General features: G+C 43.2%; 1 protein-coding gene across 3 annotated transcripts; it reads left to right on the forward strand.

Moving 5' to 3' along the window:
• The first annotated feature begins 2180 nt into the window (after positions 1-2180).
• On the forward strand, positions 2181-14108 carry LOC147122611 (THAP domain-containing protein 1-like). 3 transcript variants are annotated; one of them, XM_086007650.1, is made up of 3 exons: positions 2181-2379; positions 8334-8535; positions 11818-14108. In XM_086007650.1, the coding sequence occupies exons 1-3, from the start codon at positions 2267-2269 to the stop codon at positions 12151-12153; spliced, it is 651 nt and encodes a 216-aa protein (XP_085863776.1). In that variant the 5' UTR covers positions 2181-2266; the 3' UTR covers positions 12154-14108. The 3 variants fall into 3 exon arrangements, with proteins under 3 accessions (XP_085863776.1, XP_085863768.1, XP_085863785.1); XM_086007642.1 differs by having other exon boundaries at positions 2192-2412; XM_086007659.1 differs by lacking the exon at positions 2181-2379 and adding an exon at positions 3485-3603.
• The last annotated feature ends 4277 nt before the right edge of the window (positions 14109-18385 follow it).

Raw genomic sequence — 18385 nt, forward strand, 5'->3', positions numbered from 1 at the left:
GGGAGGGGCGAGGCCATGGAGGGATTTGAAAACAAAGATGAGAATTTTAAAATCGAGGCATTGCCAAACCGGGAGCCATTGTAGGTCAGTCTGCACAGGGGTGATGCTGAATGGGACTTGGTACGAGTTAGGATATGGGCAGCAGAGTTTTGGATGAACTCAAGTTTATGGAGGGTGCAAGGTAGGAGGCCGGCCAAATCTAGAAGTAGCAAAGGCATGGATGAGGGTATCAGCAGCAGATGAGCTGAGGCAGGAGCGGAGACGAGCGATGTTACTGAGCTGGAAGTAGGCAGTTTTGGTGATACAGAGGATATGGGATCGGTAGCTCAGCTCAGGGTCAGATAGAAAGCCAAGGTTGCGAACAGCCTGGTTCAGCCTCAGACAGTGGCCAGGGAGAAGGATAGAGTTGATGGTTAGAGAAAGGAGTTTCTGGAAGGGACAAGCGACAATGGCTTCGGACTTCCCAATATTTAATTGGTGAAAATTTCTGTTCATTCAATACTGGATGTCGGACAAGCAGTGTGACAAATCTGAGACAATGGAGGGGTTGAGTGTTGGTGGTGAGGTAGAGCTAGGCGTCGCCAGCATACATGTGGAACTGGACATTGTGTTTTTGGATGATGTTGCAGAGGGGCAGCACGTAGATGAGAAATAGAAGGGCGCCAAGGATAGCTCCTTGGGGAACTCCAGAGTTAACGGTGCAGGAGCAGGAAGAGAAGCCAATGCAGGTGATTCCATAGCTCTTACTAGATAGATAGGAATGGAACCAGGTGAGGGCAGTCTCACCCAGCTGGACAACGGAGGAGAGGCATTGGAGGAGGATGGTGTGGTCAACCATATCAAAGGTTACAGACAGATTGAGAAGGATGAGGAGGGATAGTTTACCATGGTCGCAATCACATAGGATGTCATTTGTGACTTTGATAAGGGCCATTTCAGTGCTGTGGCAAGGGCGGAAACACGATTGGAGGGGTTCATACATGGAGCAGCGGGAAAAATGGGCACAGATTTGGGAGGCGACAACACGTTCAAGGATCTTGGAGAGGAAAGGGAAGTTGGAGATAGGGTGGTAGTTTGCAAGGACAGAGGGGTCAAAGGTTGTTTTTTTGAGGGAAGTGATGATGGCAGATTTGAAAAGGAGGGGGACGGTACCCGAGGAGAGGGAACAATTAATAATATCAGCTAACATGGGGGCCAGAAAGGGAAGTTAAGTGGTTAGCACTTTAGTGCGAATAGGGTTGAGGGAGCAGGAGGTGGGAATCATGAACAAGATGAGCTTGGAAAGGGCATGAGGAGACCATAAAATGTTAGCACTGCATTGTGTACATGCATTATAGAAACGCTCCAAGGCCTCATTGAACTGTCCGAGGGCAGGACAAGCCTGACAGCAAGACAATCCTTGGAAAGGCTAAACCCCTTGCAGCTCACCAACCAATGTCAAAAGTGGACGCTGATCAATTAATTTTTATTTAAGGGCTGTACACAGACTTTTCTCCAAAGAGGACTGAATTCAGAAATTTGTGCACAATTGTCAGAAGCCTGGACTTCAGTAGGAACTATAAGTGGTTTGTGCCTCAACAGAAATGTGATCTCAGACCTGTGTCAACCTTCGAACCACAGCTGCAGCTACAAAGTATAACATCTGATCGACATTCTCAGAAAGCTTAAAGTTTCCAAGCTTGAGGGGAAGTTGGGGACACCGAAGAGTTCCTGAAACGTACATTACAGTAAGTTGTCACCCCACAGGCAGAGTGAGTTAGTGTAGAGAAGTTGATGACCATCCACAGGGGGCAGTACAGGGTTTCCTGAGAGTGTTCAATTGACAATCGGGTACCTGTGACAATGACAACAACTCAAAGAGAGCAACACTATGCAGTAAGTAGTTGCAGAAAATAGTACTAGGAGAGTCCCCAGACAGGTGAAAAGTCAGGTGCTTTTTATAGCTGCAGCCATCCTAAATGTGGTGTTGATCCCAGGTGCCAGGGTAAGGGATATAATGGAACAGATGCAGAATTCTTTTTGGAAAGGGAAGGGGAACAGCCAGAATGTGTGTCTCATGTTGGAATCAATGCATAGATGCATTTTCCCCCAAATTTTTTTAGTTGTCTTCTTTTCTCCCTTTCCCTCCTTCAGGTCACCCCCAATTGTCTGGTTGCTATTATCTGTATTCTTTTTTCTCTAAAATAACCCATAAGGAGGCACCCAGTGCAGGAAGATGCAGTTCTCCTCAGCCCGTGACGTCACCAACATTGTCTCCTAGACAAAGATGGCGGCTCCAGCCAATGAGGGCCGAGATCGCCGTCAGGTGGGCGAGGTCGGCGCCTGGAGGCGGCTCGGTGCTATGGTGCTGTCATGCTCTGCGTATGGCTGCAAAAATCGGTACGACAAGGACCGGGGCGTTTCCTTCCACAGGTAGGGCCCGGGGAGCGCTTGTTGATCGCGGCTCTCTCTCGCGCTATCTTTATTTACACAGTCGGCGGCCGCGATCCGAAAGCGCCAAAGTTCGGCGCTGGCCGGTCGCGCTCTGAACAGCGCCTGAGGAAAGAATGGTGTCGGAGCTGGGATGGGGAAGGGGATGAAATGGGGGAGGAAGGAGAAGGGGGGGAGGGAAAGGGGCTCAGGAGGAGGGAAAAGGAGGAGGGAAAAGGGGGAGGGAAAGGGGCAAGGATGAGGAATAGGCGGTGGTGGGGAGGGGATGAAAAAGGATGAGGTGCGGAGAGCTGGGGTGGAAAAGGATGAGATGGAAAAGGAGGCGGTGAGGTGGATGGAGGAAGGACAGAGGAGGAGATGAATGGACAGAGGAGGTGGGGTGGAGTGGAGGTGGATGGAGGAGGAGAGGAATGGACAGAGAAGCTGGGATGGGGAGGGGGAAAAGGATGAGATGGAGAAGGGGTGTGAAAGGGATAGGGTGTATAGATGAGAGTGGGGAAGGAGGAAAGACTGACTAGCCTTATTTTAATTGTGTAAATGCACACTATTTGCAACATTTGTTTGAGAGTTGCCTTCTGTTATTTTAATTTTGGTTATTACTCTGAGCACAGACTGACTGGTTGGAATGAAAGTATTTTCTGGCTCATACTTGTGTGTCAGTCTTGGTTCAGTGGCAGCACTCATCTTTGAGTCAGACTCCAGAAACTTGAACACAATCCAGGCTGACTGACACTTCAGTGCAGTACTGAGGGAATGCTGCACTGTTCAAAGTACCGTCTTTTGGATGAGACATTGAACCCAGGCCCGGTCTTCCCTTTTGAGTGGATATAAAAGATCCCACGGCATTATACGAATTAGAGCAGCTGAGTTCTTCTGGTGTCCTGACTAATATTTATCTCTCAACCTAAAAAGATTATCTGGTCATTTATTTCATTGCTGTCTGTGGGACCTTGCTGTGAACAAATTGTCTGCTGCATTTCCTACATTACAACAGTGACTGCACTTGAAAAGTCTTTAATTGGCTGGAAAGTGCTTTAGGGGTGCCCTGTGGTTGTGAATGGTGCAATAAATGCAAGTTTTAACTTTCCCACTTAATAGAGAGCACGTGCTTCCATTTCTTTGTCTATTTGAGGAAGCTGAACATGGCCACACACTAAATATTATTGTTCAGGGGTAAGGAACTAATGAGTTTATTTCACGTGACAGTTTAACAAAAAATGTTTTTAAAACAGTTCTGTCTTTCTAATATAAAAACAGAAAATGCTGGAAATACTCAGCAGGTCAGGCAGCACCTGTGGAGAGAGAGAGAGTTAACTTTTCTGACCTTCTGTCAGAACTGCCTGATCTGCTGAGTATTTCCAGCAGATTCTGTTTTTACTTCAGATTTCCAGCATCTGCAGTATTTTGCTTTTGTCTGTCTTTCTAAAGTTTTTTGGACAATTGATTCTAGCTGCTTTTTCATCGCAAGCAACTCTAAGGTTGATTCCTGTTGCCTGTCTCCTTAGTGCCATCCACTTAGTTCAAGCTCGAGCTCCATGAATCTTGGTGGTTTCTTGGCTTTTTTGCTCTTCACAATACTGGGGTCACGAGGCATGTTCCCAGGATTAATCAATTGGAAAATCCATTTCATTCATATAATTATAGAAATTACAGAACCGGAGGAGGTCATTGGCTTATTGTGCCTGTGTTGGCATTAGCTCTAAACTGAAGCTATCTCCTTTAATCCCATTTCCCTTCCTCCATATCCTCCTCTTCCTATTCTGTGCCTCAATTCAGAAGTTTAATTTAGAGGGAACAGCAAATGAAAGTGCAGAGAAGTATTAAACTTGGTGGTTCATGCTGGGGTACTCATTTCGAGTCATCCTTCCCTACTACCCAAGTAACATTGGAACATCATAATCATAATCAACTTTATTGTCATTGTTAGTGCACAAGTGCAGTACAACGAAATGTAGGCTTGCGGCTCCCGAGAGTGTACATTTAGATTAAGACATTTAAACATTCAACATTCATTTGGCTTGTAATACATTAACATAAACATAATAAAGTGCATTGGCAGATGTGCAGGCTTTAGAGTTTATTTGTGGAGTTCAGTAGGATGATAGCCCTGGGAAAGAAGCTGTTCCTAAATCTGGTCGTTCGGGTGCGAATGCATCTGTAGTGTCTCCCAGATGGCAGGAGGGCGAACAGACTGTGGCTGGGGTGGGTAGGGTCTTTGATGATGGTCCGTGACCTCCGTAAACAGCGTTTCTGGTATATGTGCTCTATGGTCGGGTGCCGGTAATGCGTTGGGCAGTTTTGACTACCCGCTGCACCATCCTTTACTTTTATACAGACAGCACAAGACAGTGGTGGGATGCAGAGAGGAACTGGCATGCAGATGAGTGAGAGATGTACAGAACCTCTTTATCATGGGGGTCCCCAGTAACGTAATAGGGTAACTCCACCAAAGCCAGCAGAGATAAATTTGAAAGTTGAGTACAAATAATAGCACCCCTCAGGACACACAAGGTATAAAGGTGCGCGCATCTCGCACATCGCTTGTTAGTCATGTAGACAGCAGGTTTCTGTTCATTTTTTTAAAAAGATGCGTTTGGGGCAGCATTGTGTCAACTAGTGTACAGACAATGCAGGGAAGTGGGAGGTGTCATTGGACATCAGTCACCTAGTATTTTGCCTGGAATGTGTCATTTGATCCAGTCAGTGGTAATCAGGCTGGACCATCAAGCTCTATGCAGAGATACCAATGTATAGTGACACCGCAGAGTTCAGCGAACGCAGTGTTAACACTCCCCACAGTTCAGACAAGGCAAGGTGTTAATGCACCCCACAGTTCAGAGAACATATAGTGTTAACACTTCCATAATTCAGAGAACGCATGGTGTTAACACTCCCCATAGTTCAGCGAACATATGGCCTGTAATTTCCGATGGGAGGCTTCCTGCGTGCGGATGCCTTCTATCGGGGAAAAAATCTACGCCCTTACCTGAGGGCTCCCGAGGTCCGGCCATTTCAGATCCTGGGCCTCTCCTGGTGCACGCGCGTAGAGGCCCAGGTATCCCAGGGGCGCAGGCAGTTCACAAGCGTCCCTGGGATCACGTGGGCTAGGCAAGCCAATGGGAGAAGGGAATCCCCCTTCATACTTTTGACAGGTAGACCCGTCAAAAGTATGAATGGGAATCACTGGGGAAAAAAACATCAAAATGTTAAATACATTTTAAAAATGAGTTAAAATTACATTAAATATTTTAAACAAATTAAATTTTTTGAAAAGTTTTTTACAGGGCTAAAAATAAACTTTTTTTTAAAAAGTATAAAATTGTAAATGAGTGATTTTTTTTTTTTACTGTTTTCAACTCTTATGCTGGTAAAGGCAGGCCTTACGCCTGCTTTTACCAGGTGTAAGATTTTTAAGGGTTTTCAGCGGGTGGAGGTTCTGCAGAAAGCAGAACTCTCCACCCACAGAGGCCCTTCTCCAGTGTAGGCGTGCGTTCTGTCGAGAGGATTCTTGACAGATCAGAAGTGCCGGTTTTCAGCGCATGCGCTTCGCATGCCTGAAACCGGCACTTGCGAGGTCCCTACGGGTGTGTACACAGCTCGTACACACCCGTAGGGATTGTAAATTACGGACCATGGTGTTAACACTCCCCATAGTTCAGAGAACGCATCGCGTTAACACATCCCAATTGCTATATTGGAGGTGGTAACGTGCAGTTCTTGCGGTAGAGGAGCCAACACTGCGCTAATGCTAACACACATATGGCCACTAAAAGCACATATCTAGTCTGCTGATTGGAACAGGGCGGCATGGTTTCTTCTTTTTTGAGGAGGGAGCTGACAGGTTATGCTGAAGTGTTAGATTTACCCCAACTGTCAGTGGTCAGTGTGGGCATTCTCCTGCATTGAGAGAATATCTAAGACAGACCTGCAATTTGTAGCAAGCTGAACAGATCATCCTATTATCTGGTGCACCCCAGGCACAATTATTTAGTGAAGCTTACAATGGCAGACAGGCATGGGCCAATGCACAGCAGCATTGCCTTCTACTCTACAGTGACTGACATACAGACGATAGCTCTTGGGAGTTACAGGCAACACACATTGCACAGTGCCACCTCTTTACTCCTAGAGCTGCTTTGCCAGTTAGGCTATTTGTATCTATGAATACTGCTCATTCTCCTTCCATTGCTCCTTATCGTCCTCATTCCAAAAAACAGAGATCACAAGCAATGTTCCCTCTAATTTTTATTTTAGATACGTGGTCCCTTTAAATGTGCTGCGCTTTTCCAGCGTTACAGCTGGTGAGCGGCCTGTGCGGGACCTCACGATTGCTGCGGGGAAATGTTGATCACAAGATAACTATGGATGAGCAAGGCTATTTGGCACTCCTTGAATCAGGCGTTGATCCCTCTTTGTGTGAATGATTTCTTGATAGAGGTCCTAAATTTGAATCTATATCCTCTCTCTTACACTGGGGATCCATCTTGTGGCTCTTCTGTGCACTGGCCCCAGCACGTCAGTAGCTGTCTCGTGCCTCAGTGATGGGCAGTGTACAAGGGAGTCGAGGTGTGAGCTGAGCAGCAGACTGCTCACTTTGATCACAATTTCCCCTGACGTAAAAGCCCGGACTTTCTATACGAAAATTTTCCACTTCTGGGTGGGACACCTGTTGTCTGGCAAATGGAATGGGGCAGGGCCTCTCAGCAGAAACTTCGGATCAGAAATGTCCGCTTTGGTTTCTGCCGTGATTTCGCTCCCATGGCCACTCTGTGGCTTTGATCATTCTGCTAGCAGTATGCCCGCCGGAATCAAATGGAGGGAGAGTTGGGGGTGGAGAGAGGAAGAGGGTGTTGTTTAAGTGGAAGCACATAGGAGTGTGATTCTACAACATAGTTTTTACTGGGAATGATGTCCAATATGAGTGCATTTTCTGAGCAGTCAAGGCTGCTTTGTGAGACTTCCATCTATGGCAGCAGTAACTGTTGCCACTAAAAGATCCCATGGCACTATTCGAAGACATACATTTGGCTTGTAATACATTAACATAAACATATGTTTATGTTAATGTATTACAAGCCAAATGTATGTTGAATGTTTAAATGTCTTAACCTAAATGTACACTCTCAGGAGCTGCAAGCCTACATTTCGTTGTACTGCACTTGTGCACTAACAATGACAATAAAGTTGATTATTATTATAAGAGCAGGGGAGTTATGGCGTCCAGGCCAATAGTTATCCCTCAACCAACATCACTGTTTGTGCATTAGCTCCCCAAGTTGAGCCTGCAAGCTTATTTAGTTTGTGAAACCTTGCTGTGTGCAAGTTGGCTGCCACGTTTCCCAACAATACGACTGACTACACTTCAAAAGTACTTAAATTGGCTGTGAAGTGCTTTAGATGTTCTGAGTGGAGCTTAAACCTACGACCTCCTGACTCGGGCGAGAGTGCTACCGCTGAGCCAAAGCTGACTCCTACTAAAGGAGAACTGAGGAGCCACAGAACTAGTTCTGTGGCCACGCAGAAGAACGGCAGCTGCTTTCCTTGGTTTAGGGCTAACCAAATGGACAAGTAGCTGTGAGGATTGGCCAATCTGCTATGCCAGGCCTCACTCCATAGGGCACTGCATGGCCCCAATCGTCGTGAATCTGTAATCACACATGGCACACTAATCATCGGAATTGACGTCACTAAAGGAAACGAACCCTTTGCGCGTACAGGAGGGGAGTGACGTCATCGCATGGCCAGGCACATGCGCGGTGACGTCATCGGGTGGCCAGGTGCATGCGCAGAAGGATGACGTCATTGAGTCAGCCGAGCGTACCCACACTGTGTCGCTAATCATCCCGTTAAAGAAAACACTTCAAAGTCTTCTCTCTAACAAGCTTTCTAAAACTTGATTAAAGGTTTCCCCTGAAACGACCAGAGCTCTGTAAGAAGTGGCTGGCTGCAGTAAGGAGACGTAATTTTACACCCACCAAAAACAGCAATCTTTGCTCGGAACATTTCACAGTGGACTGTTTTAGAAAGAACTGTAACAACAAAATACTGGAAGAAAATGCTGTGCCATCCATATTCTGCTTTACCCGACCAAATCAACAGTCAAAGGTAGCTTTTTCATTATTCAATTACAATGCAGAATAAGTTGATTAATGTTGGTAATTTTGAATGTAGCGCTGTCATTTTAATTGTAGATAATACCTTTTTTAAGCTACCATGCTGCAGATTAATACACAACAGTGATCCCTTTCCATACAGTTTTAACTTAAATTTTGATTGCATAGAATTTCTGATCCAGATATATCAATTTCCTAGTTATTTTTATGTAAAATACAATGTATAATCCTTTCATGTCAAAAGGCCAAGAGCAGACATTGAATACAAACAGCCATGAAATGAATTATCAGTTAATGTGTTTTTGGTGGTGTTGATTGATGGAGGAATGTTAGCCAGGACACTGGAAAGTTCTCTCTTCTTTGAATAGTGTCATGGATTCTTTAACATCCACCTGAATAATCAGAATAAAGAAATGGGGCCTTGGTTTAATGGGGCAGAATTTTTGGAGCAGGGCATCTCGCGGCGTGCCCGGTTAGTTAAGACTTTTCCCTGCACCCTTAAGCTCAATTCTTTTGCGCATGGAAGTGCGAGCTGATAATGGTGTGGTCAGGGCATCTGGGACCTTAATGAATAACTGGACCAATAGTGTATCTCCTTAACCAATGAGATTTAAGGGTTGAGAAATAAACAGAGGAAGGCTGGTGAATTAGTGGTTGAATTTGTCAAATCAGGTACAGAAAGAGAAATTGAGAGGAATGAAAGGTTGGATTAAGAGTTTAGAGTGAAAAGGGACAGAGAAGTAGAGTAAGAATTCTTTTTTTTTTAAACTGACATTTCTTGGATCTCCAACAACGATTCACTACCTGAAGGAATGAGACTCCACACGTTCACTTTCTGGGCCAGATAGGTTAATTGGCAGTCATTAAAAATTACAGGTAGACTATCCTTTATCCGAACTTCCGAAAACCGAAATCCTCTGAAAACCGAAAGTTTTTTCGTTCAGCGTAAGTCGTGCGCACGACCCCGACCCCCACCCCCGTTGACCCCCACCCCCGACAAATTTCCCAGTCTTATAAAATACCTTCTGAAATCCGAAATTTTCCGAAAACCGAAACACGGCTGGTCCCGAGGTTTTCGGATAAAGGATAGTCTACCTGTATCACATTGTTAAATTTGTCAGGTCCAAATTATGCACTCAAACCCACTATTTTTTCCCAGAAACAAGTGCTACTAACTAAGCCATACTGACCCCTAAATATTGACTGTCTAGGACACATGACATGAAGTTAGCTAGAGCAGGAGTGCTTCAACGGCAGCAATTATAACTTTGCATCTTATTTAATATTACAAAGTGGAGGAAGAAGCGATGTTGAATTAAAATTTTTCATGAACTCAAAGATATAAATCCTATCTATATTTAAAAAAAAAAAAAGTGACAGGATTAGGAGGGAGAGTCTGGATGTTCTCTTTCTCCTCCTCCCTGCCCCCCTTTTCCCCCCCCCCCCCCCCCAACCCCATATTGTCCATGGATTGAGGCTGCTTCTCATTCTCCCCTGGCTGCGATCAGCTAACTGGACACTGAGCATGGATCGTCCCTGGCTGGTCTGTATGCCTCTGTCTGACCAAATGATGCATTTACCTGCCAGCCAGAAATGTGGTGCAAAAACAGCAATTATGAGTTGGTTTACAGTACAAGTAGTAATCGATTCCCAATCTGTCGAACTTTTCCAGTGGATCTGATTTCACCTTTCCTTTATCTCAAGGGGACTGCTTATCTGCAGTTGGTGATTCATTTGCATCTCTTACATGAATCAGTTCATCTTTATACTGGCTATATTAGGCACATTGTGCTATCATGTAAATAAATCCCAACTTCTGTGTATTAAAAAACAAATCTTTCTTTTTATTTTGCAGATTTGCCCAATGTTACAGTTCAGGCTTTCTCCCGATACTTTTGCTTTTACGAGTGTTAATGACTAGTTAGCATTTTGCATAAAGCAGAACTGAAGCCTGCCTCTCTCTCCACTGCTGTACTTGGGTTATTGTATCCTAGGTCTAGCAATTAACTCCAAAACATGGTAAATCTCTCCCTGGAAAATGCATTCTCCTGTCAAGTGAGACTGGAGAAAATACCATAACAATAGACAGTTGTGTACAGGCTAAAGCTGCTAAAGTATAGCAGATTTATTTATAGCTAAAGGAATGCATAGAAGCAAAAAAAAAAAAAATCACAAAATACTAACAGAATAATCAAACTTACACTATGTAGAAACTGGGCAGAGTGCTTAAAAACCATGCTATTTTCCAGCTTCTATGTGCTTGGATACATACGCATGTGGTTTGTTTGGCAAATCCTTGGGGAGCTCTGTTCTATCCCCACAGGGAATAGAGAACTGAAGACCACGAGAAAATCTCTAGTGTTATAAAGATGCTTTTTAACTTTTGAGGTACAAACAGTTTCTATCAAGCAACATTAATGTTCATTTTTAGCACCTCAGCACACAGCTATTGGCTATCCTGGTGCATGATAGCCTGCTTGTTTTGACACTAGATTATATTTTTCATCTGACAACATGCTGAATTCATTAGTATTTTAAACATGTTGTCCCAGCATCAAAGGAAATCCCTTTATCACCTGCCTGGTTCCTGCAGACTGTGTCTGTCTTCCATTCTGAAGCTTATTGGAGAAATAAGTCTCCCTTTGAATGCTAATTGCTCAAAACACATGATAACAAATGAGGAAAAGCATGACCTCGGAGCTGGATCATCTTATGCTAGAAAAGCGTAGACTTTGGGCGATTTGACTCGTGGGTCTGAAGTTGCCTGTATCTGTTTGGTCGCCCATTTTGAATACAGGCATCACATTAATCTACTGGTAGCTTTCCAGTGTTCAATGACTCCCCCGGTGCTTCACAAATCTTTCCCCGTCTATAAACACACATTCCTGTTTTTGTTGTCTGACACATCAGCATTTGAGGTAGTAACCAAAACTGTGCAGAAATTAAAATGTTTCGCCCAAAATTGATCTCAAAATATGTTGATTTGTAGTATCAAATAAAAAAACTTGATGGGTTAGACTTTGTAAAGCATATAAGCTATAAAATGTGCTGTATTTTTCATTTTAATTTAATTCTTAATATAAGGTATGTTATACTTCAACAAATATTGAAGTATGACATAACAAATGATGGGATTAGATAAAAGTTTGTATTTTCTGGGGGTTTGCTGCAGTAGACATTTGTTAGCAAATTTAAAGCTTAGAGTGTATTTGTATCACCGAATATTGAAAGTATATATTCAGAGCTGTTAATCTATTAATCACTGTATTGATAGAAGTTAGAAATGGCAATACCAAGTGCCCAACCTCGTGCAGCAGAGGAAATTACAGAGGAATCCGCTTTGAAGCAAGCACATGGTCTCCTAACTGTTTACGACCACAGCTACAGTGTTGGAGATGCGTGTTTGCAAAAGAAAAAGATTCAGCAGTTGGAAGAACAGAACGAGAAACTGAAGAAGAAACTGAAATTCTTACAGCAGAAGTCTCGCCGCCAAGAGCAACGATTACAGAGAATGAAGAAGCTATTACAGGAACTTAATACACAAGAGATATTGCCACATCAAAACTGTGTGCTGTTACATGAAAATTTGTATGAAGTGATTGAAGTTTAAATGTAAAAATGTTTACTAGTACATTTGTTAAATGGCAGATAGTGTAGAAACATAGCCCAGTAGCTTTACTACCCAAGATCGAGGACTAGCAAAATGCCTCGGGTCAGTGCTAGCGCAATTATTGTTTACATTGTACATAAATGATTTTAAATAGGAACAGCTGACTCAATTTGCTGATGGTACAATATGGGGGTTGGGGACTGCAAATAACAGAACAAGCAGCCCAACTACAGAGGAATATGCGGCATTGCACTAACAACTTTAGTATGGCCAAAAAAGCAATGTGATGAGATTAGGGAAGTGGATTAAGCAGTGAGAATATAAGGTGGACAATAGTAGAACGACACCACAGATAGACAGCTCACCTAAACAATCACAGTGTGTCACAGCAATAAAGACAAACTGGATCTTGGGATGTACAGCCGGAGGGATAGAATACAAGTCCCAGCAGGTGACTGAGGTTTTACAGAGCACTGATTCAGCCTGCCTGTGTACAGTTCTGGTCATCGTACTACAGTGGAGGATATCCTGGCTTTAAAAACATAGAAAAATAGGAGCAGGAGTAGGCCTTTCGAGCCTGCTCCGCCATTCCAATATTATCATGGCTGATCCTTTATCTCAATACCATATTCCTGCTCTCTCCCCATACCCCTTGATGCCTTTTGTGTCTTTTGTATAGTGGAGGCAGCTAAACCAATACGGGAGGATTGGGGATCTGAGCTAAGAGACGCGAGTGAAGAAACTGGCAATGGTTATGCTGCAGAAAAGACTCGAGGGGGAACCTTATCAAAGTTTTCAAGCTTCTAAAGGGTACAGGTAAACTGAACTCCAATAAATTGCTCAACCACAAACTGCAGCCAGGCGGCACAAACTCAAGCTCAGAAAAGGGAAAATGAACAGACAGCTTAGATTTAACAACTTCACACAGAGGATGCAGAGCCCGTGGAATAGAAACAGGGCATTCAGCCATCAAACTGCACTGATGTTGTTGTCCATGACCACCTAGTCTAATTCCATTCTCTTGCTTGTTCCCCATACAATTTATCGTGCCTCTTTTCCAAGCAACTATTTAATTCCCTTTTAAAGTATTTACAGACTGCTTCAACTGTTTTGTGGCAGAGAATTCCACATTCTAATCACCCTCCTAAGTTTTTTTTAACCTCCCTTAATTCTCTGTGATTATGTCCAATTTGTGCCCTTTCATTATCATCTCTGACCAGTGGAAACAGTTGATCATTACCCTTACCATAATAATTGAAATCCTCTATCAGTTCACCCCTTAATCCCTCCGTTCTAGTGAAAGTAAAAAAAAAACTTTAAGTCTTTGTAACTAACCATTGTAACATTGCAATGAATCTATGCTACCAGTTTCCATTGTTTTTATATCCTTCCTATATAATAGGGTGTCCAAAATTCTACACAATATTCCAACTGTAGCCTAACTAAAGGTCTTGTACAGGTTGAATATTACCTCCTTGCATTTGTACTTTGTCTCTAGCTACAAAACCAAGGATTGCATTTGCCTGCCTTAATGGCCTTATCTACTTGCACTCCCACCTTTAATGACCTATACACCAAGGACCCTTGGCTCCTCTACTCCATTGAAAATTTGCCCTTCAAAGTATGTTTCCTTTCCTTTTTTCCTGGTGTTTGAGGGAAACAAAAATAGAGTATAGTTTGTATTTGAACTTTGGAACTGCAGTGGTCATTTTGGTCCTGTAAAGTCTTAACCACATTTTCAAAAACTGCAAGTTGTATATGAAACCGTCTTTGCACAATTAGCTAAGTCACTTGATTATTTCAGAATAATGTGTTTAAAAATTGTAATCCAATGTAGTATCTGTGTGAAACTGAGTCTCTGGACAGATGCACAGAATTTTATTCTGAAAATATTGGTAAACATCCTAAAATAACCATGTAATAAAAACACAGTTTGACTTATTCTATCATCCAAATGTATGGTCTTGATAATCCATGTTTTACATGATTTTGTACTATGGGGGAGGAGTTCCTGAGTTTGGTAGTTGTAAGGGCAAGATCCTAAGGGTCAGAATGTGTGTGTCCCGATTTTGGGATATTATGCTAGATATTTTCTTGGGTATTCACCGGCCACTCCTGTAAGCCGACGCCTCTTCCTCTATGATCTAGTGTGTCTTTTCTGACCCAGGGATCATAACAATGAACCCTTAATCTACACCAGCTACTGGAATATGTTATGTGCTGCCAAATAATACTCCTCTCTGAAAGGTGGGCTGGATAAACACTCTTTTCCCAAATCAGGAAGCAGGCTTTGAACCACTAAGTGGTTTTATTTACATAAGATAGATGAACAAACAGTTTTAAACAGTTTAATACAATGGAAAAATATATTTATGCTCCTCAAATACATACAAGTAAGATACACTTAGCTTGATCACTAAACATCAGTTCATTTACTGTAAACTCAGTCTAGCCTACCTCCCTAGTTAGGTTGCCACACTTTAAAACACTCAGCATTACAACTGATTGTAATGCTCACACACTAACCACTCTCCTTAAAGACTGCTGTGGGCTGCCAGCGTAATTCTGCAAAAGCAAGTCCCCCTATGCTGTGTTACAGATAGCTTCAGACAATCAATGACCTTACCCTCTTCAAAATATCTCAGAGCTGTGTAAACAAGACCCAGGGTTGGGACCTATCCTTCGATTTGTAATCTGGCACCATATGAACACCCCTGCAGATCCTATCTCTCAAGAACACCTGAAATACTTCCAGTGCCATGTTGGATGATATTCAGGAGCCCCTGGCGGCCACCTTGAACAGGTGTTTCGTTCCTTTCCTATACTACGGAGGGGCCTAATGCCTCTGAAAATTGGACAGCGCTGAGCGGAGAATATATTGGGCATGCTCGGCTCACGTTTTCCAACAATTATTGCAGCCTAACAACCAGCAGTTGCCAACAAAAAGATACGTTATTTTTATTTTACCTCCTAGCTACACAGCACTCTTGAGGGCTGCTGTCAGCTCCTGCCTCTCTTTTCCCCCCCCCCCCCCCCCCACACACAAACGACCTACCTGAGGGCCACTGTTAGCAAGGCAGCAGGCCCAAATTGGTCCTGGTCAAACCGGTGAGCTGCCTCTGGGTGCCTGGTAGCTGCAGCTGCCTGAAAATACACTGATGAAGTTTGAGTCCCAATTTTGAGTGAGCCTCAGGCCTCTAGCTTGGAGCACGCTGTCAATTCTGCAGCAGAAAACAGGCCTAAACAAATTTTTATCCCAGTGTGTTTTCCTTTGGGAAATACCCTGTGTGATCCCCTTACCTACTTATTCTAGCAATACAAAATATATGTTAATGTCAGCACAGACAAAACAAGTATGTCATACCTGATATGGAGGTCATATATTTGAGAGAACTGGTAGCCATTTAATGTTTGTTGGTCCCATAGTCCCTTTTATTATTCTCATTGTTTCATTTAGTTGTACATCAGCTAGTTTTGTGTAGGAAGAGTTTAGCCGTAAAGAACCGCAATATTCTTCAAAGCTAGCACTGTGCAATGTTTTTGCATAGCTTCCCCAGTTGAGCCTGCAAGCTTATTTAAGAGGCCATTTCTGCTCTTGATCTTCTGAGCTATCTTGGTGAGATGGTCTCTTGAAGTAAATGTGCAATCTAGACTTACTCCTAGATATATGGCTTTGGGTCACGTGCCAGCCATTCTCCATCTAAGAAGATACTGAGTTCTTGTGAAGCATTGGCATAATTAAGATAGAAGTATGATACTATCTTGGACACAGTGGGCTTAAGTCTCCACTTTTTGTAATAGTCACTGATGGCTAGCATATGTTGGTGCAAGTTATCCTATGAAGCTAGGCAGGTGTCATCTACATACTTGAATGACCTGGAGGTTGTTGCAGATCATTTGTAAATATGTTTTTATAAAAAAAAAGAGTTGGAGGAAGAACTGCGAGCTGGGGGGAGTCTGTACTTCTCCAAGTGCTGAGCTTATTACCTGGTATCATCTGGAATTGTCTTTCTTGAAACATCATCTCCATAGCCATAACAACCCATCAAGGTAACATCTTTGACATCTTGGCCAGTATGCCAGATGATATATGCTGCTATCAAGTCAAGACACATTCCTTGCCATCTCCTTCTGTTGGAAACCATTTTCTATATAGATGGTAAGAGTAAGAACTTGGACACGTGCTACTATTTGGTCACCTTTCAGAGCCTGCTCCACTATGGCCATAATTCTTTGAAGAATTAGCTGCTCAGGAAGTTTGTCAACATAGCTCAGAAGTGATCTAGAATGGTAGCTAGCTGAGAAGGACCAGGTCTTCCCTAGTTTTGGTACAGCTATCATCCTAGCTTTCCTCCATATCTTATGCATTTTGTTCTCTTGGATGACATGGGACTTAAAGATTGACAGCCATTTTATGCTTTTCTTGCCAAGGTGTAGTAGCATCTCTGGTGAAATCTTGTCAAGGCCACAAGCCTTTCCTGCTTTCATGAAACTCAATGTACTCCACTTCCTCAGTGGAGAATGGCTGGAAGATGTCTTCCTCACTCCGAGGTGGGACTCGTCAGTATCCGCGCCACTTCCACTTTACTGATTCTTCAAAGAGCTGGTCTCTTGGCTTTTGCCATGTTATTCAGGTGTGTGGTGTTACTGTTCAGGGGTACTTTACACTTGACGAGTGGATGGTGGTTTCCGTGCTGCTCCAAGCTTCCTTTATGAGTGACCACACTTTTCTGCTAGAACTTGCCATGTCCATATCTGATGTAGCTTCTTCCCAACATTCCCTGCAACAGGCATTGAGGCTGTCAATAAGGTGGTTTGATATCTCCGAGTCACGGGATTCTGCACACTGTTTCAGAAGTTCTGAGCGTTCCCTGTCTAAGCAGGCAATATAAGACTTTTGACAGGCATTGATTTAGTGGTTGCTTTGAAGATTGCTTTGGAGAAGCGAGTGTAAGCATTTTCTACAGGCGTATTTTGAGGTATGTGCACTACATACTTGTCAGTCAGCTTTAAGTATCTTTTCCAGGTGCAGTACTGTTACATTCTCATCGTGCACCCTGTAATTACCCTTCAGGGCAAAATCAAAGCAGCAAACTGCAGACTGAAACTGGACAACCCAGATCCCAGTTCTAGTGGTACTGGAGCAATTTACGTTGGTTCTAATATAGTTAGGAGGAGTTAAAATTATGATGGGGTGAATAGGGAAAGCCGATTTCTTCTGGTTGGGGAGTCAGTGTTGGTGGGGTCATCCATTTAAAATTGTCACAGACAGTGAGGACAGAGATTGAGACATTTCTTTACACAGAATTGTTGGAGCATTCCTTGGCAAGTTGAAGGAGAGTATTACTCTGTTAAGGGAAAATGGATACATGTTTGAGGCTGAGGAAGATACAGGGCTATGGGGAGAGAACAATGCAGTGGGATCATTTTCAGATTGCTCTAGGCACAGACACAATGGGCTGAATGATCGGTGCTGTAAATTAAAATGGTTTTGTTTGAATTGCTATCTCTCTCCTGTGGCTGAACTTGTCTCCATTTCACTGAAATACTGTCTATCTCTCTCCGTGTGTCTGAATTTCTCTCACTGAGTTATCTTTCTCTATGTACCTGAACTTCTCTCTGTTTGAAGCTCCCTCAGTGTGTCTGTCCTCACCCTGTGCCTTAACTTCTCTCTCCCTCTCTCATCCATGTCTCAACTTCTCTCTCCCTCCTTTGTAGCATAGGCCCTGTTGCCAGCTGGAGCGACATGACCGAAAAAGGATATAAAAATTGTCAACTTTGTACTTCTGTGCTTTTTGCGTATGATAGGAAAAGTTACTGGATGCTCATATAACCTTTTGAGTTTTAGACTTATTAAAACCACAATATCTGGGTACATGTCCAATAATAATCAATGTTCTTGCTCATGCCTGTTACAATTGTGTAGAAAGGGGATGTGTTATGATAGAAAGTTAACATTTGGGATATAAATGAAAGATACAGGATGGCCTGATCATGACCTGACCTTACCACGTGTTATCCATGTATGGGGCAATGTCTCCATCTTAAACAATACAATGGAATTGAGAGGTAGTACACAAATTAAAATCATTCCCCTGAATAAGCTGAGGTTGAGGAGGTCAAGTCATAAACACATATGTATAAAAATAGGTGGCTTTGCTGGAGTCTGGCAGAATAGACAAGAAGTTAGCACGCTGAAGCCACTGTACTTCTGTTCTCAGGACTGAGGTAA

Source organism: Somniosus microcephalus, chromosome 2 (assembly GCF_052327205.1).
Source record: "Somniosus microcephalus isolate GS21.2 chromosome 2, FLI_Smic_1.0, whole genome shotgun sequence".
Taxonomy (NCBI): Eukaryota; Metazoa; Chordata; class Chondrichthyes; order Squaliformes; family Somniosidae; genus Somniosus; species Somniosus microcephalus.

Excerpts from the sequence above, each read along its gene's own strand:
- LOC147122611 (XM_086007642.1), top strand. The coding sequence starts at position 2,267 with ATGGCGGCTCCAGCCAATGAGGGCCGAGATCGCCGTCAGGTGGGCGAG. Across the intron at positions 2,413-8,333 it reads CGGGGCGTTTCCTTCCACAG|GTTTCCCCTGAAACGACCAG; the intron begins GTAGGGCCCGGG and ends ACTTGATTAAAG. Across the intron at positions 8,536-11,817 it reads GACCAAATCAACAGTCAAAG|AAGTTAGAAATGGCAATACC; the intron begins GTAGCTTTTTCA and ends CTGTATTGATAG.